Source organism: Crassostrea angulata, chromosome 4 (genome assembly GCF_025612915.1).
Source record: "Crassostrea angulata isolate pt1a10 chromosome 4, ASM2561291v2, whole genome shotgun sequence".
Lineage (NCBI taxonomy): Eukaryota > Metazoa > Mollusca > Bivalvia > Ostreida > Ostreidae > Magallana > Magallana angulata.
This window is the reverse complement of record NC_069114.1, coordinates 48,769,065-48,797,058: the sequence shown is the minus strand read 5'-3', so window position 1 is coordinate 48,797,058 and position 27,994 is coordinate 48,769,065. Positions and strand designations below refer to the sequence as shown.

Here is a 27,994-nt window from a genome sequence, read left to right as displayed (position 1 = left end):
ATATGAGAGGCGACTTAATGCCCAATAAAATGTATACATTTGTATATGGTTGTAATCTTCCCTGCCGTCAGCAGTGTCACAAAGTTTGGGTGCATTTTCCTTGTGTGACCCACAAAAGCAACACAATCACAGAAACAGTGCTGCACAGAAATGCAGAACCATGGCTTCCCTTGTGGTACAGGTTAAAAATAAAACAAAGACGGTGTTCATTTTTCCTGGCTTTATTGTGCTGTATAGCATAGAACAGTGTAGTCTCTATAATTCCTAGAGTATAAGATGAAGTCTATATTTTGATTGACTTGCACTGCATGGAAAAAAAATGGAAAAAAAAATTTATATGACACAAATATGCATAAAATATGATACACTTACGTGTTCCCAAAACATAAATCACAAAGTAGCAATGTCCCATCTCTAACTATTTGGAAGATGATGACAAAACAAACAGCTGATTATATGTTTTACCAAGTGATGAAGAAAAAGGGGGGAAATGCAACCATTACAATATGATAATAATATATATTATTTGAAGAGGTAGAACTGTTTGGCAATTACTCAAAGATTTCTCTCAAAGCCCATCTTCATTGTGACAACCAAAAAAACTATTTATAGAAGCTGTTACCAAGGCACTTGTAAACTGTGTCCAAAGAATCTACATATTTCAGATCTTATTTGGTCAACTATTTCATTTAAAAAATTAATTAAATAAATTTATGGTCAGATATTTCAACTTGATTTGAATGAAAAAAAAATATTTTTGTTGGAGTACTAGTATCTAATGTTAATATCTGAACATGTACTGGATAAAAAAAAGTACTGTAAAGGAAAATCTCATAGTTTGTGACAAAACGCCATTTAGCAGACCAAGAATTAAAAAAAAAAACCATGTATCTTCCTATTCTGTGCGTAGTTTTCAATTCAAAACGTTGAAATTTTTTAGTGTAAAACAAAAGAATCATGACTCAAGAACATGATTGGAATAGTTGGTTTGTTTGTTAAAACGAGATTGACAGAATTATCTGTCAACCCACCAAAATTAAGGTCGATTTCCAGTTTACCATTCCTCAATTGTAAGGTCTATATATAAATGTATATTTGGAGATATTTTCATGTATATATCATTTTTTTTTTTTGCTGACAAAATCAAAACAGTACAAAAAAAGTAACAAACGAACAATTGCAGATGGTAAAGTACTGGTATGTTAATGTTTGGTAAAGGTTTTATATATCGAATACATAATATCTAAAAATGGTAGATACTGAAATTCAAACTAAACATGTATCCCTTGAAAAATTACAAGCAGATTTTTAGATTTTGTGAAACAATTCTTCAAAAGTTACTAAGCAAAAAATGAACAGACTTGTAAATAAACATGTTGTAAAATTCTTATGATACATTAACTTGAACAGAGACCAATTCAATTGTTGGACTAATGGAAGTCGCTTCCGAATTAACTTGCATTGCCAAAGTATAATACATGTTTCCATAAGTCATTAATACTGAATTCATTAACTCTGAAAAATTGAATTGGCCTAAAATATATTATAAATATACATATTCTTATATGAAATATGATAAATTTATTACTAGTAACAAATAGCAACAAAGTCTTAAATTCTATTTTATACAATTTAAAAAAAAGAATAACTTAAAACTAAAATTTGTATAAGTTTTTTCCCAACAAATTTTGGACAAATTGACAACACTGAAGTTAATTTACAGGTACAATCGTTTGTACAAACTATACCATTAACAACACTTGAATACAAAACAAATCCCGACCCCAAACAAACCACCCCCAGCACTCAGCCCAGGCTCTCTTTATCAAACCACCCCCAGTACTGGAACCATGCTGTCCCGATACTCGGGCTATCCACACAAACCATACACGCACTGGGCATGGGCTGTCTCCACAAACCACCCCAAGCACTGAGCCCTGGCTGTCTCCACAAACCACCTCCCAGCACTGAGCCTGGGGTGTCTCCATAAACAAACCACCCCCAGCACTGGGCCTGGGCTGTCTCCACAAACCACCTCCCAGCACTGAGCCTGGGGTGTCTCCATAAACCACACCCAGCGCTGGGCCTGAGCTGTCTCCACAAACAACCTCCCAGCACTGGGCCTGGGCTGTCTGCACAATCAACCTCCCAGCACTGGGCCTGGGCTGTCTCCACAAACCACCTCCCAGCACTGAGCCTGGGGTGTCTCCATAAACCACACCCAACGCTGGGCCTGAGCTGTCTCCACAAACAACCTTCCAGCACTGGGCCCAGGCTGTCTCCAAAAACCACACCCAGCACTGGGCCTGGGCTGTCTCAACAAACAACACCCAGCACTGGGCCCTGGCTGTCTCCACAAACCACACCCAGCACTGGGCCCGGGCTGTCTCCACAAACAACCTCCCAGCACTGGGTCCCGGCTGTCTCCACAAACAACCTCCCAGCACTGGGCCCAGGCTGTCTCCACAAACCACACCAAGCACTGGGCCTGGGCTGTCTCCACAAACCATACCCAGCACTGGGCCCCGGCTGTCTCCACAAACAACCATGTCCAGCACTGGGCCCGGGCTGTCTCCACAAACAACACCAAGCACTGGGCCTGGGGTGTCTCCACAAACCACCTCCCAGCACTGAGCCCAGCTGTCTCCACAAACCACACCCAGCACTGGGCCTGGGCTGTCTCCACAAAGAAGATCCCAGCACTGGGCCCTGGCTGTCTCCACAAACCACCTCTATAAGGCCGGGTCCAATTACCTGACGATTGTCATCCGTCACATATATTGGTTTTATTCATTGATTATAAGCCTAAAAGTATGAATATTTGGAGAGGTATTGTGTTATAGTTCTTGTCAGAGCAGAGAAAGAAAAGAACGAGACAAAAAGAGGATCCTCTTGATACAGATTGTAATATTACTCTTCTTCATGAAATTATCTAAACCATTGGCTCCATTGGGGGCGGGTAGCATGAGTGTGTAATATGACATAAATAACATTGGTACTGGCTTTATAAAAGGTATACAAAAAGTCCCTGAACGCACTTTCTTTTATGAAAAAAAAATATTCCTTTCACCCCAACAAAAACAGGGATATACATTTTCTATAGGTTATAACAAAAAAGCAATGAATAGCAGGAACTTAGGCTATAGTAGACAATTTGCTCAAATAATAGAAACAATATATATCAAAGCATCTATGACTAATCAAAAGGAAAATAATTAAAATAACAATTACATTGTATTGTATATGCACCAATTCATACTAATTTCTTCATATTGTTCAGAGAGAAAACAAATTTGACCCAATAATAAATAGTCTAGACACTGCAGTGCATGAACTTTGATTCCTAGTCTGATTGGCTGGCAATCTCTGTGGCGTCCGCCCGACAGATTGGACATGTCCGATTAGTCTACAAAAAGAATGTCTTAATAAATTCCTGCACCGAGAAACTAAACTTGTACATGTTATGATTGACTTGATGTCATAATTTTAATTATTCAATCATTACTTGTGCAAAAAAAAAAATATGCCAAAACTAGAGTGAATTAAGTCAGAGTCATGTCATCCAAGAGAAATTTTTACATTTCTTTTTATATGACATGCATTTTTAACTTTTTTTAAATAAACATTTCAGATGCTAAAACAATAATTTTCAGCAAAAGTACAAGAAGGAAATCCACCCCCCCCCCCAAAAAAAATTCTTAAGATATGAAAAAATAAAAAAGCCAAAGATACCCATGTCCACAGGTAACACTATTCTTACCTTTAACCACTTGTCCACGCACTTAGCATGGAACTCGTGACTGCACGGCAGAACCCGTAATAATTGTCTATTTTCAAAATCGCACATGCACACGACACAGGAGGTCTGGTCCATGTCGGAGTGGGGATTCTCCTTGTTGAACCTATAGGCCGGCAGCTGCTCAATCTCCGGCTTGGTCAAACCCTTGGGCTTGGCCTCGCCCAACCTCTCGGCCAGGTTCAGCAATGCCTGGAAAATCAGAGTACCCATGTATTAGAAACAGAAACTTGCTTAGTGGTTGATTTGGGATTTAGAAACTTGTATGATAGATAAATTTGGTATTACAAATGTGTATGATAGTTAAAATTGAGTATTAGAAATGTGTATGGTAGTTGAATTGAATATAAGAAATGTGTTGGTAGTTGAATTGGGAATTAGAAACTTGTGAAGTAAAAAGATTCTCTTTTCGAAACCTTACCTCGTAATTCTCCACTTCTGTGGCATCTTCATGGAAGTCTCTTCCATAAGGCATTGGAGGGTTACCCAACATGGCCCTACAAGTGCAAGTAATTCTAAGATAAATTTAAGATGAAATTTCTTTACAAATGCAAATGAACACATAGAGCAATACTAAAGGCCCATCAAAACGAGGATAAATAATGTCCATCAAATAACAATAACATTTTAGCCAAAAGATTTCTGTGACAATTTAAAACTTACAGGAAGTGAAGAAGGAATCCTGGGTAGGGTGGAGGAGGCAGAGGAAGTGACCGGAGACGACTATTTCTCCCACCAGAACGCTGACGAGCAAAGTGACGATGGAAAGGTCCCTGTAGAGAAATTGAACATTCCATTATATACATCTATGTTTTGTGTAAATGTTTGTATAAACAGATTCTATGAGTGTTTGTTATGCAAAAGTTAGAACAATTTTAACAAGACCTTGGACTTTTGGTAAAAACACAACTATTTCTTGCTTCAAAACAAGTTAAAAAAAATGCTGGTTTCGAGTGAAATATGCATATATTGCATAGTCTTAGCTCAAAAGCCAGACAAATCTTGTTGTTATCAAAGAGCCATGGCAGATTTGCTAGCGATGAAACAGACAGACCTACGTCACATTGCTGTTTGACACACCTACACAGAGTCCAAGCTCTTGTTAAAATAGTTCTTCGTTTCATATTTTTCATTCCTTTGTCTACCAACATTAAAAGTTCTCTTTAAACTAGATCTGGGACATGTCTTACATAAATATCATGAGGTGTGGGGTGGACGTGGGGCTCCTGAAGCATGACCGGGGGTGAGGCAGTGAAGGGGGTGGCACCATGAGGGTGTAATGTCCCTGGGTGTAGAGGAAACCGGGATCGCTGGTCAATCAGACCAGAAACTTCTTCTTCCGAGCGCTACAATCAGAATCCATAAGTCATGTAGTTATAATACTGGAAATCAAAGTAAGATATCAAATGTGTAACACTACTCATTACACACAATTAATCTACTTCTTTAGTTTTTGTGTTTTCACTGAATAGGACAGAATGCCATAATCAGCAACATAATCATCAATTCATTAATGTTCCTTGGGCATTTAATGAACAACAAAAAAAACCCTACGTACATGTACGCCTCTGGCACTCGGATTGAAGTGAGTGGGTGGAGCCAAGTGTTGAGGCGGTATGTGACTGGTGGCCGGGTGATGGTGATGATGAAACAAGGGAGGGATGGAACTCGGATGAAACGGAATCTGTGGCAGACTGCAGGCAGGGATGTGCTGCATGTTACAGGAGGGCAGCTGCACACTGCATCCTGGGATAGACCACGTGGGGGCGGTACTGCACACTGGGTGATGGGCCCCGGTGCACACTGGGAGGTGGGGCCCGGCACATACAGGGATTGCATATGGAGCCATGGACACAGGGGTGCTGACAGGCATCTGTAAAAAGACGAACAAATGTTACATAAGTCCTATTTACAGTGATGAGTGTGCAATGTTCATTAGGCTGCCTAAAGTTCATTCTACATTTAATGACACTTTTAAACTACAAACCTATGAGGGAGGGCGATAAAATGAAAGTAAAAGTTTTAAACAAATGATAATGTTTCATTAACATTAATACAAATGCTTGAGAATTCAAGCTTTATGGAAGCTCCATTTAATGATCTGCTCTCTCAGTTATAAAGGCAAATCAAGTGGGTTTTCGATATTTAATCCATACTAACTTAAATATTTTGCATGTTCTTCAGATTACAGTATTTTAGTTGCAAAAAGTAAAATGAAAACTTGAAATGATTATAATGAAAACTAGGGTTTGTTTAAATTTTGAAATGGTTTTAAAACATATTTCTCCTAAACCTTTTAGCATGGGTGAGGTTAACATAGAATTTACAGTGAACAGCCATACAGTGATGTAGCATACATGTACAGAGTGTAGGATGGAGACCTGCCCCAGTCCATGTAACCAGCACTGATTACCTGTTTACTTCAGTATAACTATTGTATAATACACCTATGTAATGAAGACTGAGAAGATTACAACAGCAGAGTTGGAAAACAAGATCTATTGATTAGTCTTGAGCTAGATATCCCATTGGAGGGCTGTAAAATTATCACCTTTATCAGACTCTTACTTACAAAACAAAACATGTATATGTGCAGAATAACACAGACTAAGTGTATCAATAAACAAAATCTACAGATGCTGAGAAAAGCTAGTCAGCACACAAACAGTGGCAACATCTCAACACACAGAAAATAATGGCAACATTATAATCATATATCTCAACACACAGAGAACATTATGACAGCATTATGATCATGTCTCAACATACAAAGAATATGACTGCAACATTATGACCAGACTGCATTCTCCTCAACATCTTCCTCCTGTAGAGAGACTTTCACCATGTATCACTCATAGATTTTAAAATTCCTAAGTCCCATCTGATTCTTAGGTGTGGTGTCGTCGGATTCAAGTTTTTTTCATCTTCATGTATCGTCAGACAAAAAGAGTTTCGTGTCTGCCATCCATGCTTTGAGGCAGGAAATGACTACTTAAGGATTTTTGTTACTTCCCTAGAGCCTCCATAACTTCCCTGTTTGTCCATACAAATGTAATCCCATCGTTTTGGGTCATTTTGTGCCAAAGACAAGTTAACAAAGGAACTATAAGGAAGAGTCTCAATACAGACTAAATATTGCCCCCCCCCCAAACATTTAAATCTGTACCCAGCTTCTCCCTAGACCCTCCATAACTTCCTGTTTGTACATACAAATAAAATACCACAGATTTGGGTAAATTTATGCCAAAGACAAGGTAACAAAGAAAATACAAGGAAGAATTTCATCCCTCCCTTGGTTCTAATCAATCCCCATCTCCTCACCTGTTCCATTTCAAACATGACTTGCTGTGGGGCCCCGTGTAGGTGGTGGGGGTGGAGAGAGGCGGGGTGAATCTGTCGGGGGTTCATCAGGTGGGGCGGCTGGAAGGCTCGGGGCTCCTGACCACTCTCATTCTGTGGGGTGGGGTTCCTGTCTCTTGTTCTTCTCCTGGTTCCGGGGCTGTAATTAAAAAGATTTCTTTATTGTAAAAAAATGAAAGCAAAATCTCTAGTTTATGCTTATCTTTCAAAGGACGATAGTCTTATTTCATGAATTCTACTTATGTAAATAAATAAAGGCCGATATATATTTTTATTCAGAGAGTTAAAAAACATAAAACATCACTGCTGGTTTCCCGCTTGATACTTTATTTGATATCCCTACAAATATAATGATGTTCTTTTATAATCTAAGCCATGTGTGTGTTTCTATAGAGCGCAGCTGCAAAGGAAATCAGCATCCTGAAGGAACTGAATAAGAGAGAAAAAAGGGCCATTGCCTGTAACCCCCAGCTGTTTTAATGCTTGCCACCTGAACATTCCTATCTGAGGAGCTTGGCCTACAGGATATTCTGGGGACCCTAGTCAAAAAGTAAACACCGTGCCCACTACGACACAGAGACTGGCTCCACACAGCCCCAAACACACAGATTACAATATCACCCAGCAGTTATTCACCACGGCAGGAAAAGAGTGCTCAGGTAGAACATACATATTCATGAGACTTCATAAATATTCATTGGAAGGATATACCACAGGGGTTATTGAAAAATTTATAAAAAGAATGAGAGAACGTAGTGGGAAAATCAATGGCACTGACCATAAAGTTATGCAGGATTATTTAAGTAAACTCCAATTGTTATGTTATCACTATAAATAATCTATAAAACTTGACTAGCTTCTTCTGAATAAAAATTCTGGCAATCTAACACGGCTACATTAAATCTGCCGCAAAAAAATGAAACGAGATAGCAACAGAAATTGATTGGTTGGTGTGCTCTGTAATGCTGGTACCATGCTGCAACTGATATTTTAATTGAATGAAGGCAGACAACTAATCACCGGCGAGGTTGGTCAATAACTTGTGCATTGTGCTGTTGTATCATGGCTGTCATGGCAGTCCTCACTATGTCAGAAAATCTATGCAGTAACTGTCGCGGTGCCAGGTTGATGTTGAACAGCAGGCTCTGTATCCTGAAGTATGTCGCTGTGGTGGGGGGTAGAGTGTCGAGTCCACTCAGTGGATTCAGAATCTGCAGCAAACGCTGAAACTGAGTATTATAGGTGATAGTGATCCCAGTCATGAATCCCTGCAACATGCTATTTGTCACAGAGAGGCCTGGCTCTTGGACAAGGTCTGCAATGGTGCTGAGCATGTTTCTGAGATTTTCCTGTCTAGGATGCCACACTGCTGTCACAAATATCCACTTCATGGCCTCCTGATAGAACCGCTGCAAGAGCTGGTTAAAGAGTACAGCCAAAGACCCAGGGCTGTTGTTAGGTCCTCTAACAAAGACTGGGGAATGAAAATCGAGCCCAGCACCAGTCTCTTCACTTTCTCTCACACTGTCATCAACCTGTGGGGTGGGTATCTGGTCTCCACTGTCTACATTAGCCCCAGGGGTGGGTATCTGATCTCCACTGTCTACATTAGCCCCAGGGGTGGGTATCTGGTCTCCACCGTCTACACTAGCCCCAGGGGTGGGGCTCTGATGTTCATTGCTTGCTTCAGCCTGAGGGGCTCTCCCTAGTTCTGCACCTTGATGTTGGAGTAGATGTTCATTCTCGTTATAGACAGTATCTTCATAGTTATCACTGCGGTGATTGTAAGACTCTGTTATTAGTCCATCCATTGGTTGCAAAGCTTCTCTCTGGACTGGTCTCCATCTGGTGATATTTGAATTGTGAGCTCCTCTACCCTGACCTTCCAATGCAAAGCTCTGGGGTCTGTGTTCTCTGGGCATGGTTCTCCTTCCCCTTAAATTTAACAGCAACATATGTCTGTATGGGTGATAATGATGCGTTCTTGTCAATGGTGCAATAACTTGCTGGGAATCAAAGTGCCTCAGAAAGACTGATACATACACGCCTCTGGGTGGAACAGTGTACATTTGGTTCTCAAACAGTACAGTGGTCCCATTGTTCTGTCCGTTTTCCTCTGGGTGAAGAGAAGAGGTCCTCTCTGATTGACCACCTTGACTAAAACTTCTGTGAGCGGATCCAGTATCAAGTGGTGTATTCGAGGCAGTGTCAGCTGGCTGCATCCTCAAAGAAGAGTTTATTCCTTGTAAGTTTGTCTGTCTGTTGGAGGCTTGAGTCCTGTTCTCGTTTCCCGAGTTGTCATTGTAAATATTTCCAAGTCTAGCATTTGCGGAGTCAAACAAACAGTTGACTGCTGATTGTACCACAAATCTGAATGCTGAATCCCAAAGCTCTGGTTCAGTGACTCTTTCTGATTCATCAGGCTGAGAACTAAACCCGGGTACCTGGCTATCTATCCTCTCAGAAAAATAACCTGATGCAGCTGAACTAAAGTTCTCCATGACAGATGATACTCCAGAATGGCAACATAACATGGAAACATAGCAACATTTCTTCTGAGCTCCAAAATGTGTCATATATTTATGTGTCACTTTCAATGACATCACAAGCCTGATGACATCATAATGCCTATTATGACATCATCTTTTTCATAACAAAAACTTCATCAAAGATTGTTTTATATTGAATACCAATTTAATGAATGGTTTTATTTTTCTTTAAATTCTTATTAGTAAATAAAATTAACTCATTACCAGTAAAAACTTTGTAGTTGGGATGTGAAAGGGTAATTAAATGTTTTTTTTTTTTCAATTTATAATAACATTTGATCAACATTTAATTTTTTTGTTGTAATTCACGTTTATAAACCTTATGTTGACTTATATTGTAATTCATCGTCTGCTTTCCTATTCTATTTGATTCCAGGTTTACACCAGATTATGCTTGTATCTCCAGATAATCAGCTGGCAACCTCTACCAGCACCTCACTGATAAAGCTGGCCTCTTTCTCTCTAATTTAAAACATATGGCACAGGTTTTCTCCAGTCCATGAAAAAATGTATACTACTTTAAACTAATTCAAGCCCTTTTACTGTGCTCTACCAGTCAGAGAGGACAATTCCTATGGAACCATTAACCACCATGACACAATCACAATGCTAACAATACAAGTGTTATCTCTACCACAACTTCTAGCTTTTTTTCTAATCATAATTCAATTGTGATTGTAGAATTATACAACCACATAATTCAGGTGAGTTCTGATTTTGTATAATGAAATGAATGCTGTATTTTGTGGTGAGGATTCATCAATATTGCTAGCTCTTGATTTCTAAATGGAATAATTAAATAGCCTGTTTTACAATTCAATTGACATTCGGAGCATGGTACATGGCTAATTACATGAAAACAATAGGACACTTTTCTTTATTCTAATTCACAATAGAGGTTTAACTGGCTGCACGCTTTCACCAGTCTTTTCCCTAGTATTCTATACATCAATATATCATGGAGAAAAAGAGAAAACATCCCATACAGCTTAGTCTTTTTGGCATTATCTATTAACAATATATCTATAAATCCATGATTCAATTGTCTGAAAATTTAATGAAAGGAAAAAAATCAATTGCTAACGATTCAAAAACACTTTTAATTTTATCTGATATCTACTGTGAATTCAAGATTTATGGTATATGTTGAATAAAATTATCACAGCAATGCAACTTCAGTCTGATGTAAGGAGACTAAGTATTTATTATAGTTTTTAAACAACTAATTTCCTGACACATAAAATTTGACGGTCGACAGGCGTGTTAGTTGTGTAATACAAGGACTGGAACCTCTACCGAGCACGGAGAGATTCACTCTCCTACATGTGCCGCTCAACTCGGGGAAAACAGAGACTTGAAAATCAATGTGGCTCAGGCGGAATCAATACTAAAGCCGCCACAGCGTTTAAATATTTGACATGGTCAAGCAAGCACAGGTGACACACAAAGGTGTGGGTACAATACCTGGCCACTTCAGCGTGGCAGGCCCGACAATGCCCCCCTTCCCCTTCTACCCCCACCATTCTGACAGCCTCCCCGCACACAAAGAAAATCAATTCCTCATTGATCATTTCCCTCTACCTCGACACACTGGAGAATTTTTTTTCCCACAATCTAAAGGCTGACTTGCCTATTATCAACACTTCTATAAGCCTGGATCCCACTTGATTATCAAACACAAGTGTGCAACTAAGCAATGGTATCCTCTTTGCAACCCAACCCTGACAACTTTTTCTAATGAAACAGCTCCACAGGCAAAACATACGCCTAGGGATAAAAAAGCTGGCTCTATCTTGAGAACGTGTCTACTTGCATCCTATATATTATGACCCACACAACAGAAAACCTGAACTAAGTTTTAGACTAGATTTTGTGTTTTTTTTCTTTTTTTTCTACAAGAAAGTGAAATGGTGATTGAATTACCTTCGTCGTGCCCGGGGTGTGTTGCTTCTCTCTGCAATCAGCCTCCTGCTATCTCCGGACACGCGTCGCTGACTGGATACTCGTCTACGACTGACCCCTAACCTCTCGGCCTCAGTTCTCTCCCTTGACCAGGTTGGTGGGGGGCTGGGAGAATGATTCGTCAAGTCTATGTAGCTGTTGGAAGTCTTCCTTCTCTTGCGGCTTGGACTCTCACTCTGGAAAACAAGCAAGAATCAATATCAAAATCAAGGCTTATATTCTCCTCTTTCTCTCTATCACACACAATCTACCAACAGCAGGGTACTACACTTCTGCTCTAGTTACATTTTTCAATCAGAAATTTACAAAACTTGTGTATAAATAAGAACATTGCATGTACAGCTGGTGTGTTACGAACATTTAGCATAGCTCTTTGTTCATATATACTCCAAATCTGATCTAGTCATGCATTAGTAAGCTAGTCACAGGTATAGCCTCTACTGCATTCACAGTCAGAAACTCAAAACAAATACTTGATTAATCAAAGAAAATTCTGGTTTAGAAAATATGACTAATTCTAAGACTGTTCAAAGTTAAGATCTGAAATACTTTTCAATCATTTCCTCTTTGCACACTGGCGTTTGTGGGGGCTATTATTTTTAAAAGACCGTACTTTAAATTCCACATTCATGATTCACGGCTCTCGCCCGAGCTGAACAAGAGATAGGCAAGCCCTTTGTTGGTACATGGGATTTGACTGCGATAAACAGTCCCCGCTCTCTCATTTACCCAGCGACAGCTAGATTCTCCTAGCATGAATCTGACAAGGTTTTTTGTGGTTTTCAAAGCCCTAACCAACAATCGCAATTCAAACACTTGGCCAGAGTGAGTTTTAAACTGTTCAGTATTTTTGGACGGTGTAGATTAGAACTTGTACATTGAGCTTCCTGTTGTTTGGACAGGTGGGAAGTTTCCAGGCTGTCCTTAATCTCCTCAGAATCTTATCACCAAATCCAAAGTGTAGGCCCCTTCCCATCATCTGGCCATACAATGGGCTATTACCTGTATTGGGCAATTTTACCTCTAATTCAGGCCTTTTTAATGCCAAAATATCTAGCCCTTTAGTCATTCTTGGCCATTGCACACTCCAGCTATAAAACTACAATGGTAAAGGGACTTAATCTGAAACAAAAGGGAGCTCTATATCCTACCATGCTTGGTCTTTTGGTTTGTGACAAGTCCATAACATATATTTCTCCTCAGACAGCCATTTCCTCCCTACCGCTCTGCATGGACTCCATACATATGACACTTCCTTTATACACAGTGTAGAAACCCTAACACAAACTCACACCCCCCAAAGGTGGACTTCGGTTTTGTTTTTTTGTTTAAATTCTACTTCCTTTCAGAGAGATAGAAATCTGTTTCTGCAGAGATTAAACCAGTATTTGTGTGGTTGTATCAATCTATTTCAGGCCTACAACAGTGACATTGACCCTTCAGACTCAATAACATGACCCCCCAGCCATCTATACACATGTTCTGGGTCCCTGTCCCTTGGACAGCCAGCTCCCTACAGTTACACATAGACACAGCCACCACCCCAGGCTAACTCTATCTCTGGTCTTTCTGATTTTTCCAATTCAGCTTTATCTTTTAAATCTTCATAACCATGAAAACATTTTCTGAAATGATGGTTTTTCCTGTACAGTTAATAACTAATGACTTGTTCAATACTGATAAGTGAACTAGGACTCAGTGACAGAGGTGCTTAATACATGTATGGAAATTCTGACCTTTTTGGTAAAAAAAAGAAAAAAAGACATTAAGTTGATTTCCTAACATTTAGAATTGTTTCATATGTATAAATTCAAGAAAGTCAATGAGATTTCACAAAAACTCATCAGGAAGGGGTCCTCTGTGGATGACTTATATCCTGTGAACGTCAGTCCTCCGAGTATTTGCTGAGTCATTCAACCACACGAAAACCCCATGATCCAATCTCAGTATTACTTGACCCCCCGAGTCAGAATTTCTGTCTCATCACACTCATTAAGACAACTGTTACACTCTGTTGTGTGAAACTACCACACAGAAAGCCATCTCAGCAACATCTCAATGTTAGCCATCATAGGAAGAACCATCTCAATATCAGAAAGGTCTCAACTCAACATTGATTACTTATCTCATTAATATAAAATGGTCGTATCTCAAAGTTTTAATGATTCACACTAAAAACCATCTCAAGAACAGAATTGCGACATCCGAATGCTTATATATCACAATGAGAGCCATCTCAACATCAAACTTGTCACTTATATAATAAATTTAATCAGAAACATTAACGATGAGATACCTGACAACAAAGAAACAATGGTATGGTATAAAATAAAAGGGCTCATAATAACAATATAATCGTAACAACTCTGTTAGGAAAAGAAAGACAGATTTAACTGTATTAATTCTACAAAGTACAATAGTACATTTTGGTGTTCAACACAAAATGAATCACATCAGTAGTAAACTCTAGCATGCTATTTCACAATGTCATAGAGAATCTTCTTAATCCACAAATCTTTAATAAGTATGTATAACTAATCAATAATTTTGACCCCCTTAGGTATATATATTATTGCATCAAGTTATTCAATGACAGAACTGAGAAAAGTATCTTAATTTATAAGTAGGTCATACACGATATGAAATATGATTATTCATATAGAACTGTGAACCACATCAGATCCTGACTGAAGACAAAGAAGTATGTCATCTGCAAACATTGCGTAACACTTTATGTTGCGTGTAGATGATCCAGGGACCTAAGCATGAAACACAAGGAGAGACTACAAACGAAAAGTCTAGAGGAGTTTCTCTTTCATGTCTTTGTTTGGTGGAAACTCAGAGCTCTGGGTTTTTAACTGAATGTAAATTTACACAGAGAGTCCTGCTTGGATAGTAATTGCCTAGCCAGGCACTCGCTCTTCTTTATAGACTCCACAGGTATTGATTAGCCTGCCCAAGTCTGGAGCGACAGAGAACTAGCAAACACCAAAGGGACAAAACTGTCTCTACTACAAGGCCTGCCTGGGATCTCAAGGAAAATTTCCATTACTTGACTGAAATAACTCCTAGCCTGTCCCTTAACGCTTTGATCTAGAATGTAAACCTCAGAACCTCCATTTTTAAAAATAAAATCTGAATACAGATGTGAGCTCTAACCTCTCCATCATCTGTTACAACAAACATACCCTGAATTGTGTGTCATTTTGTCAGAAATGACAGAACATCTCTCCATTTTGCACGAGTTTGAATCAATAAACCTAGATTTCACATTTCATCTGTATTGACTGAAAAACTACACAAATCTAAAACATGTCCAAGGCTGTAACTTAGCAGATGTAAATGAAAATCAGTATAAGCTTCAGGAGGCCGTGTAGTCAACAAATTATCCGTCAGAAAAACGTTACCTTAAAATGTGGGATATTATGTTTCTAACCATATACTCTCATTCAGTACAGACAAAAATCCAAATATTTCAAGGAGAGTAATATGGCATTAAAATTCAGCCATGACCACCTATTAATGAAAGCTAGACCTGAAAAATTTTTTGGCAAAAAGTGTGCATCCGTACCTTTCTAGAGGTGTCTTCCACATGTCGTCCGGAGCAAATCTGCGCCGGATTCTGCATCGGTTGGCTGCAACTATTCTGGAAATCTGTAAATAAAACAATATCTCTCGTAAAATATATGACGTGTGAGGATGACATGAAAACAAAGAGAGTAGGGAATTAGATGGTAAGCTGGTAAGCTGCCGATATCACAACACCTTGACCAGCACCACAAGGTGACGTAACTTTAGCACTTACCGGTAATACCAGGTTACATTGTAAGCTCATACAAAGGTGTACTACAAATATTCCCTATACTGTACAAGATATTTATTTTTCCCTCACTAATTGATGATGAACTTGGCTCCAAATAAACAGAAACAATGGAAATTAAAAATACCACAAGAGCCAATATTAATGCCTGTTTATCAGCATGCTTGAAGGATTTCAACCTGCATCAATTACATTGTTTAGCTTTCAAAACGAAGAGAATTAAACCAAAAACAGCCAGTATTAGACAAATTATCATACTTATATATCTCAAAACTTTCACATAATTCTTATAGTTTGTTTTGTTGGTAAATTAAGAAAAAAGAAAAAAAAACACCAACAGACCCCTTAAAAGTCTTATAGCAAGATGTATTGTAGTGATCACCTGACAAATAACCAACCTTAGGCAGAGAACCAGTGTCTGCGAGCATGGCAAGTATTCCCAGTGAACTGAGAAACACAAAGAGACCTACTGATACGATACGCAGTACTATATAGTCTAAACACGCGCAGTCAGAGTACTTAGTATGTCAATGATTCTACCATTCTGTGGAACATTCCACAGTAAATGGTAAATAATTCCCAAGTGTTAATTGTAAAGACGTCACCATGTTTCAGACCCCACCAATAGAAACTCACTAAGAATTGTTACTCCTCTGTGTTCAAGGAACTTTTAACTTGTCTCAAACTTACTCCAGCGCCTTGTTATTCGCAAAGACTGTCCTCTGACTTTTATAATAAACATTTTTGTTTTGATGTTAACAATTTTCTCTTTCATTCTTACATCAAAAATAAGAATTCTTCAAGGTTATTTTTATTATGATCCTCTCCTGTAAAAGGTGAATGTCATAGATTGGTATTAATTTTTATACTTATGCCTAGATAGTCAGTAAGTAAACAAGATCATAGCATTAGAAAACAACACAAGGCAGTTCTTAAGGATTCGTTCAGGGTAGAGGCAGGCCCGGGCCTCAATTAACCCATTCTTCCATCAATTTTTGTGGGCATCTAATTTCATGGATTCATCATAATTTACGGTTCCCATGATATATCTATTCATGGACAATGGTCCTACCAATAAATTATGTTTTTGCATATTATACTTCTATGAGCATTTGCTTTTGTGGATTGACTAAACAATGTAATCCTTAAAAATTGATGTTCAAGGAACATTGATAAAAACCACAGTATCCTTCAGTAACTAGAAAGCAAGTTAAGGACAGTTTCCATCCCATAGGAAAAGTGCCATCCATTCTCTGAGAAAAGGTGGGACCACAATCAGTCTCATGTGACTCGTGACTCGCATTGCCTTAGAGGTTTAAACACAATTCTGGCCCACCTAAAACAAATTCACATTGCCTAAGAGACTTTAACACAATTTCTGGTTTAATACCTAAAGCGTAACTTACATTGCCTTACAGGCTAAGAAGATGTTTTGACTCACATTGTCTTAATATGATAACAATTCTGCACTATCAACTGTAAGATGGGTAATGTCATATGACAGCCCTTCTATGGAACGCATACACCACACGATTGCTAGTTCTAGGAATCATAGACTAGTGAACAAATCGAGTGACATAATTTTCCTCCCTTACGATGCACATTATACCACTCTCATCAAAATTACATAATGTGACAGAGATCCTGTGCCTTGGTGAAAATGAAATGAAAATAAAAAAATGTTCACCCATTCGCATGGTAAAAATACAAGCTACAACTGGCTAGTATTCCTGGCGTTTGATAAACTCACCACATGTGCTTTTCAGTAAAAGTCATGCACACGAGACTATACACATAATTTTGACATTGCTCGTTTATCCATACTAAATTAAGCTTCAAGCTTGAATACTAGAGAAGTCCATAGCCCCATTCGTCTTGTCAGAACACACATATCACCATACATATATATATAAATACCTAACAAACAGAGTCCACGTGGAAGAGGAGAAAATGCCATGTCTGATATTAATCCAGCACAGCTAACACAGGCAGGAAATATCAACAACACAGCACTGTATAACACACAGGGACAGAACTCTAGTGGAAACAGCACACACACTCGTACACACATTTAAATGTACCTGGCCCTGTGAGTGGATTCCTTGTGTGCAACCAACCCACGTGCAGTATAACTCTGGGGCTGGCACTGAATCAATAGTCCCCCCAGTCTCTTCCAATCAATACCAGCAGCACTACTAGCTGGGTGTTGTACATAGTACTACTAATCATTGACCAAGGACTCAACCAACTTACAGTATATTACAGTGTTAATCAGTTCTCACAAAAAACAGTCTCATTAATAACTACTACGCATTAAGTTTTTGGTCCTTTTTCCAAGTTTCAATTCTCTAAATTCTTTGAAAACAAAAGACCATAATCTCTTTCACATTTGCTTTCCTACCATCAGTTTAAAAGTAAGTTATAACTTTACATTTAAAATCCTGTCAAAACCAGTATAAAGTCATCTCATGAATAATGGATGTTTTCAAAACTTCACTTCTTTCAAGCAAAATTATCCCATGCAGAAATACAATAAGTTCTAAAAATGCAAATGGGTTATAGAGTCTTGTTTTCAAAATATACCTTATAGGTATACATGATATTTCACTTTGACCTGCTTTAATAGTCAATATATAACCAGAGACAGATAGAGGGGAACGAAAGAAAAAATTAACAAAGAAAAGTCTCTTGGCCAAAATGTGGACACCTGAACATTGTGCTACCCAGGGGCTTTTATAGTCCGAGTGCCTGGACTTCAGACCATTTGTCAACATGATCAACACCGCAATCCCAACAATTGAGTTCTAGCACAGGAGAAATACTCTGTTCCTGCCACACATTGTTCCCACTGAGCAGGCTTGCCATAAAGCTACCCTTCAGACACAGTAAAAAAAGGTCTGTTAGAGGCGCCAATTCAACAGGGATCTTTAAAGCTCTGCCTGCTGGCAAAGGAATTATATTCATACACACACCGAATTTCCAATCCTCTGAAAACTAAATTTATTTAGTGGTTTCTGGTTGCAAAGAAGGAAATCTTCTAATATATATTATACAATCTTCTTTCTTTGCCAAAGATGAGTCACCCAATCTCTCTCTCTCTCTCTCTCTCTCTCTCTCTCTCTCTCTCTCTCTCTCTCTCTCTCTCTCTCTCTCTCTCTCTCTCTCCTTACACTCTCAATACATATGTAACTGACATTATGACAAACTAAAGTACCGATAGGTCTGATATTAATTTTCTACTTATGAAACAAAAAATCATTATTGAATAGGTAAATTACCCATAAAGGATGCATTAATCAAATCAAAAAGGGTAAATTGAGATGAATTAGGCCACTTCCAACACCTTTAAATGATATTCAAATTACATGTATAACCTCTAGCTTGACAGGGCTAAAATAATTGTTCTACACAGTCTCAACTTTTGTATCATTACATAATAATGCTGCATTAATATCTGAATGTTTATTCAAATATTATATGTAGGTAATTAATATGGCTTATCCAAAATAAAAACTGGGGGTCAGTAACTCTGGGTCAACAGTCTGGACTACCTAGTAGCAAGCACCTCCCTTCCGATTCAAGTATTACCCTTACTTAGTCTGAAGATATTTATTATTAAAAGCTTAAACAGAACGAGGTCTGTTGGATGGTCTTGTCAGCTGGTCAATAATGAAGATCATTTATTACAAGACTGAAGCCTAATTAATTCAAAATATGAAGCACTGACCAAGTTAAATTTAATTTTTCCTAAATAATCTTAAACAATCTAAGGCAAACACCAAACAACAAGGGCTATCTTCACTTAATTCAGGAAAAATCTCAAAAGCAAGGAAGACAAATTTACACAGGGTTGGGTGTTTTCCAAGTCTAATGACAATTTTTAACTGGAGGGTAAACTGTACTGTATAACATGTATGCAAATACATACGCCGAGGATTTATCAACTATTAACCTAATCACGGCACCGAATGTCACCATTTCCAATCTGTCAAATCTTCACCAACGAAATCATGCAGAAAAAAAATGAACGACAAAATATGTACATATATATAAAGTTAGACAGAAAGAACTTAAATCCAGGCATTAACTGGGTCAGCTGTGTATTTTTAGCTGCCTGCCACGATAAAGGATACACACACCGTTTCTGCAGTGTTTCCCTGACAAAGCAGGCAGTTCTTTGGACACAGATCCAGCTTTTTCCCCCTTCTTTACCACATAGCGTTAGCTATTGATAAGGTTGGAGCTACACTGTGCATACATTTATGTCAGTGTGAATGTGTGTGTGAGCCCTAAACACACATGTGAAAACTAGGTTGACAGATTTTTTTCTGGATTAATGTTTAACCAGATAACTTCTTTGTTTAAACTGGGAATCCTAAACTGTATACAGACAATAAGACATATTGTTGCCTTAGTTTGGTGTATAATATATACAGCTAATTTCTAGAGAGAATACATTATGTGGATATATATGTAAATGTGCAACACACAATCGTTTAAGGTGTGGATATGCATGACTGAAAATGTAAACAGGAGTGCCATGTTTTTATCAACAAAACATAACATCATTTTAAACATTGCTCATTTATTATGTGGAAAAAACCCATCAGTTCACAATATCTCCGGAATGGGCAGGATCCTACACATGGTACAGCCACAGCCTATCACATGTGTAATAGAGCACTAGGGCTGTGATGAGATCGTTTTTGAATGACCTGAATAGTCAGGAAGCATGAGGGTTTATAATCAACAGTTTGACTCTTTGTCAGTCTAGATAACAATGGTTCTATATTTAGTACTTCAGTCATCAACATTAGTTTTAATTCAGGTACTCTAGCTGTACTATAAACTTTTTCATCTGAATTTCTTACTTTCCTCACACATGCATCTTATTGCCCATTACAACATCTAGCAAAGACTCTACAGTTGAATCAATACTTGTTAAAAGTCTTAACATACCATAAAAACTCCTGCGGCGAGTTGTTTCTCTGAGGTCATAAAATGGAGACACCCTCTGGGGTTCTGCTGTTGGACTCAGATTTGGACTAAGGTTGATGAGTGGTGGACTGTGAGTACTGAAAAAACTGGCATTCCTCTCAGATGTAGCGGAGGCCTGTAGGGCTGTCAAGGGGCGGAGGTCGGACACATAGGTGGCTCCCTCCTCTCTCCCAATGAAGTGTTCAGAACTCGGAACAAGTGACCCCGGGGAAAGCTGACCGCCTAGATGATAAGTCGGTGACTTGGGGAGCAGATGCTGATAGTGTTGCAACAGTTGATTTTGTGCATCTTTCTGTGATGACGCCACTGGCATTATAAGACATGCACCGATCCACTAAAAAAAAAACTCACAGTCATTCTAATATACCTGATAAATTCTATAGAACAATAAAATCGCTTTACACTCACAAGCAAACCTGAAATAAGATGCAAGAATTAACACAATTTACATCAAGGTCTTGTAGGTTAATTTCCTTTAGACCAAATGATATTCTTATAATGAAATAGACTAAATTCATGGACTAAATTATTTCATCAAATTAATCTTAAAAAGTGCAGTTCCCATACATCCATACACTAGTTAAACTATTCCTATGTTGATAAATTTTGCTAAACCTTACTTATAGTAAAATTCAAATAATTCAAATATCCCCCTTTTCATCATGTTTCATAATATTAATTGATAATTTGATATTAAATTATATCCTTCAAGATTAAACATTTTTATGTCCGAAGTGAGTTATCTAATTAAAATAAATAAAGGTTCTTATTTAAATTATTGTAGTTAGTTGCTATTTTCAATTATATGACACGAGTCCTCAGATTAAATTTAAGTTAATCTAATGGAATTTCTTTCTAGCTCAATCTTTTTGTTGAATATTTTGACTAAATCATTTTTGAACACTGATTTTGTTGGTGATAGATGTAATCACAAGCAAGTATGTACTGTAAATTCCTTATTTTATGCAAGTACTTAAATCCGCGATTCCGCTGTTATGTTTCAAATCGATTATGGTTAAGAATATATAATCACGATCACCAACTTTTTGTTTTAATTTTCTATAGTTTAAAACTGTCTGGAAAATAAAAGTGATTTTTTTAAAATCCGCGAGGTTGCCTCTCACGGTTTTACACGAAAATTAATTCCTCACGTTTAATTAGGAATCTACAGTATATTTTCATAGTGAAAACTTAGTAAGTTGTTAGAACTTGTGTCTTAACCAATTGCATATGTATGTAATATATATACAATAAAATATGTAAATACTGTATGTTCAAATCAAAATTTTCATTTTCAATTATAGTTAAGTGTATAAAACTGTCTTCTGCTCTACCATGTCTTTACCTCGTGTCAAACATTTGAAACGATCAGAACCAAAAGATATTAAATCAGAACACTGAGCAATATACTTTTCAACCTAGAGCCCAATATTTTGTTTATTCAAATAATAAATGTCAATTGGCAAATTGTCTGAATGATTTTAACCTCACTGCATGTTGTATCAAACTTGCAGTTATGTAGTCTATTCTCATTTAAAAACAGTGTATACAAACGATATGGCCTTTTTTAAACCCATATTTGTCCCAAGAAACTATTTGATAGAGCAAAATTTCAATTTTTAGAGTAAATTTCAGCCATCTACTGTACTTCTGCTTAAAAATTCACATATAAGCTCTTAAAGGTCGAGAAAATATTGGATAATGTTTACACAAATAAGGATATACATTATTATATCGACTCGTGTGAATGAATTGTTCACTTGCTTAACATTCTTATGTAGTCCCATCTCCTAGGGAAAAGCATGATGGACGGTCACGCTTCAACGATCGGTCACGAACAGAGGAAACAGACACAAAAACTTAAATAAACCCTTGGAGGGGACAAAATTATACAGAAACACTTCTGCGTTTACATACCTGTTTTCAGTTAAACGATTTTCCTGTTTGTTTCAGTTCTAGAAGAAGGAAAATCACCTCAAATGTAATCCTTGGCTCTCCTGTGTAAAATCGTTCATCTGGAAATGCTAGTCAAGCCTTGGATCCCCCGCCTACCGTATTTTACGTCATATCCGTTATTAATTTCCGTCACTCTTCGTAGAAGACAAACAAAATAACAAAATAAAAACAAAACAATTTTTTTTAAAATTGGCTTAACGATTTTTAAAGATAAATTTATTGCAAGAAATAATTTTAAATAATTTCGTTTTCACGAAAAAGAAATATCATGTGATCATTTAGGGATATCACATGACGCGCTATCAGCATTCTCATTGGATACTAAATTAGGTGACCTTGGTCACGACTTTGTTGGAGAAGAGGAAGGAGAAGTATTTCTGGCTAGAAGGCTGGCAAATGACTTTCAAAATTTGAGCGAATTGCTCGTTTGTTAATGTAAAACTGCTTTATTCTGAAATTCTTCATATCAAAGAAGAGGAAAACAGAATTCAGGGATTGGTTTTTGCTTTGGAGAAGTCGGAAAAGGACAAATTTGGAGGAAGATTGTTGTATTTTGGTCCGCCATATTGAAACCTTTGTTTACAAACAACTTTGACAGAAGTGCTCTTTGTTTTACAGAAAATTTTAACATTTTCTCTAAGAGAGTGTGCTAAATCAACTTGAAGAAATCCATCGATTTTTTTCCAATGACCTGGGCAGCAAATATGAAACATCCAAATCAGAGACCTGGAAGAAGACCACAAAGGAGGCATTCTAAAAATAGCTCACCTGAGCATTTTGACAACTCGCCAAGGGGATCTCCGAAGTTTGGTCTTTCAAATAATGATGGTCAGTTTTCGTCGGCTGACGAGAACAGTAGGGGGACCCCTAGTCCTAAACTTGATGGAGGAAACATTGCGTATGCAGGTGCTCGATTCAGCGACCCCCCAGCCCCGACGGTGCTCCCCAAGCCCCCGTCTCATTGGATGATGAACACAGAGTTCGTGGAGATGAATCATTGTGAAAATGTCTCAAGTCATCTGAAAATGCTCTTAAAAGTGCAAGTTAGTGCATAAACAATGACGAACATTCCAAAGATACTTATTTTTATGATGTTTGCAACTCTCATGAAATCAGTATTATGAAATGTCATTTGATGAATTCATGAGTTTTGTTAATTATGTCTTGTGATATGTGTCAATGTTATCCCATTTTTTTTTTTTTTTTTGTGGTTTGTTGATAGGGGTTCAAAACCTCGATTTTTTCTCTTTCAACTGAATATTTGTACAGTCTTAATTTCTCTCTTTGAATTCCTAGGACGCAGAAGTTAGTTGGCAGAACTAAAAAAATTATGTTTAAAAAATTGAATAATGATTGAAACAGTTTTAGATTATTAATATTGTTTTAAAATATTGATGATATTTTTTAGTATTTAATCTAAAGAATTGAGAAAAAAGGGAAAAAAAAACTTTTTAATGGTTAAAAAAATAATGGCAAGTTTTGCAATATATTTATTAGAAATTTTAAAGTATTTAAAAGAAATTTGTCAACTTCTTCTGCCTCTTTAGTTTTCGTCTCAAACCTGGGTCAGTTACTCTCAAGGTTTTCTTTTTTATGCAGCAGTATCTATTTCTATTGTAAGTTTTATTAGATTTATTTTTATATTCATTGTTGAAAATATGGAGAAAAAAAAAGTCAATAGAAATATCTGTTTTATGATCTCAGGAAAATGCACAAAAATTGACCAAGGTACTATGCTGCAAACCTTGATAGTAACTTGATACTTTTGTTGTTGGAACATCCAGACAATTCCATCATTTTATGTATATAATTTTTTGTGTATATATGTATTCTGGGCAGGGAACTGCAAATTGCCAATGATCTTATTTAGTGCAATAATTAAGAAATGTTTGCCAAAAGTGACATTTTCTATGTATTTTAAATGACTATTCTCTATATACATCAGAAAACGAAGCCATTGAAATCCTCATGTATCATGTATGTTCGAGAAGATGTTGCCATGAATGTAAACATGAATGATCTATAAGTGTCGATGAAAATTTTGCTAGTTCATTATATATTAAATTACATTTAATGATTTTCTCTTTTTAATGATAAATATTCTTTTCCATTCTTGTTTTTATTTCAAAAGTCAAGCATGTAATTATTTTTTTCTTTAAATAAGTTTTGTAATATGTTATTTTGATCTTGTGATAGTGAATTAATTTTTGTCAGAATTGATTGAACATTTTTGCTTCCCTTTTCTCCTTATTTGTAAATTTCTATTTTAATTTTAAGTGAGCATATGTTTTAACAAAAACGTTTTTTTTCTCGACAATACATGTTTGAATCTGATAATAGCGAGGCAGTAGTGATAAAGTGACATGAACATTTAGTGGATCAAGTTTACATGTGACATCATCTGACAGCAGCAGATTCCATTGACCTCATCCTTATCATCATCGTCATCATCGTAGAGGAGGCGTTCCCATCGTCATCTACAACGATGGAGAGCAGCAAGAAATGGCAGAAGTAAGCAACTGATGTAACGAAAGCTTCGCGCTGGAGAATTCCCAAGATCCTGGTAGTTTGCAGAACCAAGCCTAACTCATTCATCCCATATGGAAATGTCTCGATGAACCAGCAACCCTGACAAATAAAATGAACTCTTCCTTCTTTCTTTAGGGTCCTCTTTAGGACCCGCCAAATCTTTCGAAAAGATGCTTATATTGCTGAAATAGAAACGGTGTGTGTACAATTATTAGAAGCTTGAAACATTGGGACATCTTAAAACTTCTAAATTGAGAGATGTATCAATTTTCTTCTTCTACTTTTGCTATACAGTAGATTCAGACATTGTTAGTCTAATTGTTGGCAAATTTCTTAATGTCCTTAATTAGACCACCAATGTTTTATAATCAAGAGCTGAAGCAAAGTAAAATATTTGAAGAACTTTGTCGGTTCATCTACTTTAAGTCAGTTGATAAAAACATTCAGACAACAAAAAATGAATTGATTGAAAGAACTGAATCTGAAAGTAAGCTTCTTTCTCAGGTTACCATTAATACTGCCTTCAGGTAAACTGATAAGTAAAGGAATTGAATAAATCATGGGCTCCCTGCTGTACATCCAACAAATGGCAGTATGATCTATTTGAAATGTCAAAGAAAAGTTTATAAGAGGAAGGGAATATATTTTATCAGCTCACCTGAGCTGAAAGCTCAAGTGAGCTTTTCTGATCAAAATTTGTCCGTTGTCTGTTGGCGTTGTAGTTGTAAACTTTTCACATTTTCATCTTCTTCTCCAGAACCACTGAGATAATTTTAACTAAACTTGGCACAAAACATCACTGGGTGAAAGTGATTTAAGTTTGTTCAAGTGAAGGGCCACACCCTGTTTAAAGGGCAGAGAATTTAGAATTTAAAAAATTGTTGGTATTTTAAAAAAATCTTCTCGAGAACAATTGGGTCAGAAAAGCTGTAGCTTGTATGGAAGCATCCTCAGGTTGTGTAGATTCAAGTTTGTTCAAATCACGGTCCCCAGGGGTAGGATGGGGTCACAATGGGGGATGGATTTTTATATAGGAATATATGTATAGAGAAAATCTTTGTAAAAACTATTGGACCAAAAAAGCTTAAACTTGTGTGGAGGCATCATTAAGTGGTGTAGATTCAAGTTTGTTTAAAATATGATTCCCAGGGGTAGGATGGGGCCACAATGGGGTTCCAATTTTGACATAGGAATATACAGAGAAAATATTTAAAAATCTTCTCTAAATCTATTAGGCCAGAAAAACTAAATTTGAGTGGAAGCATCCTCAGATAGTGTAGATTCAAGTTTGTTCAAATCATCACCCCAGGGTATGATGGGGTCACATGGGAAGGGGGGGGGGTGTCAAATTTTTACATAAGAAGAATAGAGAAAAATCTTCTGGAAAAGTATTCACTCCATAAGCAGTAACTTGTGTGAATGCACAGATTGTGCAGATTAAAGTTTGATTAAACCATGATTCCCTAGAGAAATGGGGCCACAAAATGTGGGGGGGGGGGGGGGGGGGGGGGGGAGGTGTTATATAGGAAAAGAGAAAAAAATTTCTTGCAAATATTAAAACAAAAATGGCTTGGTTTTTACCATGAAAAATGTTATTGTCATTTAAATTTGGACCACATGGTTTTATTTGACCCTTTAAGTTTCGCAGTAAAAATCCTGCCTCGTGGTTATAATTTTTACCTAGAATCTAGGTACATGTACTTGTAATCAAATATAAAATCTAAACGTTTATTAATTTTAAACATTATCTTCATTAATTGGTGGATAAAATGAGTTCTAGAAATTAACGTGACAATGGAAAATATAGTTTTTTTCTGCTGTTGCAACAGTTAACATGCTTAGTAGAGATTACCCCTAAGGATTAATTTTCGATCCGCGCCTAGAAATGGCATCAATAGTGAAACACTACTCTATTTTATGCAGAATGCTCCTTGAAAATGGCTCGATATACAAAGTTTTAAAACAGACACCCATTTACTTTTTAAAAAGCATGGTATTGCAAACGGAAAGCATCAAACATGGCTATGATTTTATTAAGCAACCCAATGTTTATATTTTCAAGAGTGTTTGAACACGAACGATAACTCTGAATATCATCCATTAGTTTAAATAACCACTAGATGATGAAATAAGACATACATCTTAATAGATTTTCATGTTTTAACATAAATCAAAGCAGGGTGTGATATGAAAAATGACCAGGCCCTGGGGCCATAAAACTTAGATGAGCTCACTTTTGATCTTAGTCTAACTTTTCCACTATATGTTCCTTTTGTAAAAGTGAGACTTAGATCAAAAGTAAGCACGTCTAAGTTTTATGGCCCCGGGCCCAGTACTTACGTATTTTGAGAATATTATCCAAACACTTATACTTCCGCTCAAAATTTCACAGGAACTTAACAAATCTCGGTGAAGTCTCGTGAACTTTCATTCGAGCACCTTTGGATTTATTACATACTTAGCAACGATAAAGAAAACATTCCAAACCCAACTGCAGTGATGTACTGTATTGAGTTGTCAAAATATTTTGATCTTGATACTGTATTAATGCTGATTTGATCAGAGTTAAGGATATTGTTGCTCAGGTAGCGATGTGGCCCCTGGGCCTCTTGTTAAGATTGGGAGGAGGGAGGAGTGAATGGCTTTATTATTCATTGATAAATATAACTTTAAGTTTACTTCATGCAAAGAGATTGGCTTCTTTGTTGAAGTACAAATAATAAAACATGTCAGATTTGTTTTCTCGATATTGTTGATCAAACAAGCTTTTCTGAACACCTGTTGTCCATTTGTAAACTTTTCACATTTTTTACTTTTTTCCCTAGAACCACTGGGTCAAATTTAACCATACTTTGTACAAAAAATTCTCATAGAAAGAGGGATTCTGAGTTGTTAAAATAAAGGGCACAGCCCTTTTTAAAAAAAGAGTGATAATTGCTAAACAGTGAAAATAGGGTACATGTCTTTGAAAATCTTCTTCTCAAGAACTGCAGCACGAGAAATGCCAATATTTATACAAAAAGC

At 37.1% G+C, this 27,994-nt stretch overlaps 2 protein-coding genes across 8 annotated transcripts; both read right to left on the bottom strand.

Annotated features, from left to right (window-relative positions):
- Positions 1–205: 205 nt before the first annotated feature.
- Positions 206–22,552, bottom strand: LOC128180985 (E3 ubiquitin-protein ligase RNF38-like). Of its 7 annotated transcripts, none has more exons than XR_008243270.1 (12): positions 22,403–22,552; positions 20,447–20,819; positions 15,239–15,321; positions 11,629–11,843; positions 7,118–7,295; positions 5,355–5,669; positions 4,987–5,142; positions 4,460–4,569; positions 4,218–4,293; positions 3,761–3,988; positions 2,183–3,406; positions 206–2,145 (listed from the first exon to the last, which is right to left on the bottom strand). XR_008243270.1 is itself a non-coding variant. In XM_052849213.1 (11 exons), exons 2-11 carry the CDS (start codon positions 20,796–20,798, stop codon positions 3,344–3,346), a joined length of 1,776 nt encoding a protein of 591 aa, XP_052705173.1. In that variant the 5' UTR covers positions 20,799–20,819; positions 22,403–22,552; the 3' UTR covers positions 206–3,343. The 7 variants fall into 7 exon arrangements, 5 of the variants coding, with proteins under 5 accessions (XP_052705173.1, XP_052705176.1, XP_052705175.1 ...); XR_008243269.1 differs by having other exon boundaries at positions 206–1,958; positions 2,220–3,406; XM_052849213.1 differs by having other exon boundaries at positions 206–3,406.
- LOC128180987 (uncharacterized) lies at positions 7,313–11,212 on the bottom strand. The gene has a single exon (XM_052849220.1). The coding sequence runs from the start codon at positions 9,757–9,759 to the stop codon at positions 8,173–8,175; it is 1,587 nt and encodes a 528-aa protein (XP_052705180.1). The 5' UTR covers positions 9,760–11,212; the 3' UTR covers positions 7,313–8,172.
- Positions 22,553–27,994: the final 5,442 nt, after the last annotated feature.

What these genes read in the sequence shown, in the direction of transcription:
- LOC128180987 (XM_052849220.1), bottom strand. Translation starts at nt 9,759, where the DNA reads ATGTCATTGAAAGTGACACATAAATATATGACACATTTTGGAGCTCAG.
- LOC128180985 (XM_052849213.1), bottom strand. Translation starts at nt 20,798, where the DNA reads ATGCCAGTGGCGTCATCACAGAAAGATGCACAAAATCAACTGTTGCAA. An exon ending in CCACACCTCATGATATTTAT is followed by an intron (nt 4,570 to 4,986) that starts GTAAGACATGTC and finishes ATTTCTCTACAG; the next exon opens with GGACCTTTCCATCGTCACTT. An exon ending in GGATTCCTTCTTCACTTCCT is followed by an intron (nt 4,294 to 4,459) that starts GTAAGTTTTAAA and finishes TTGCACTTGTAG; the next exon opens with GGCCATGTTGGGTAACCCTC.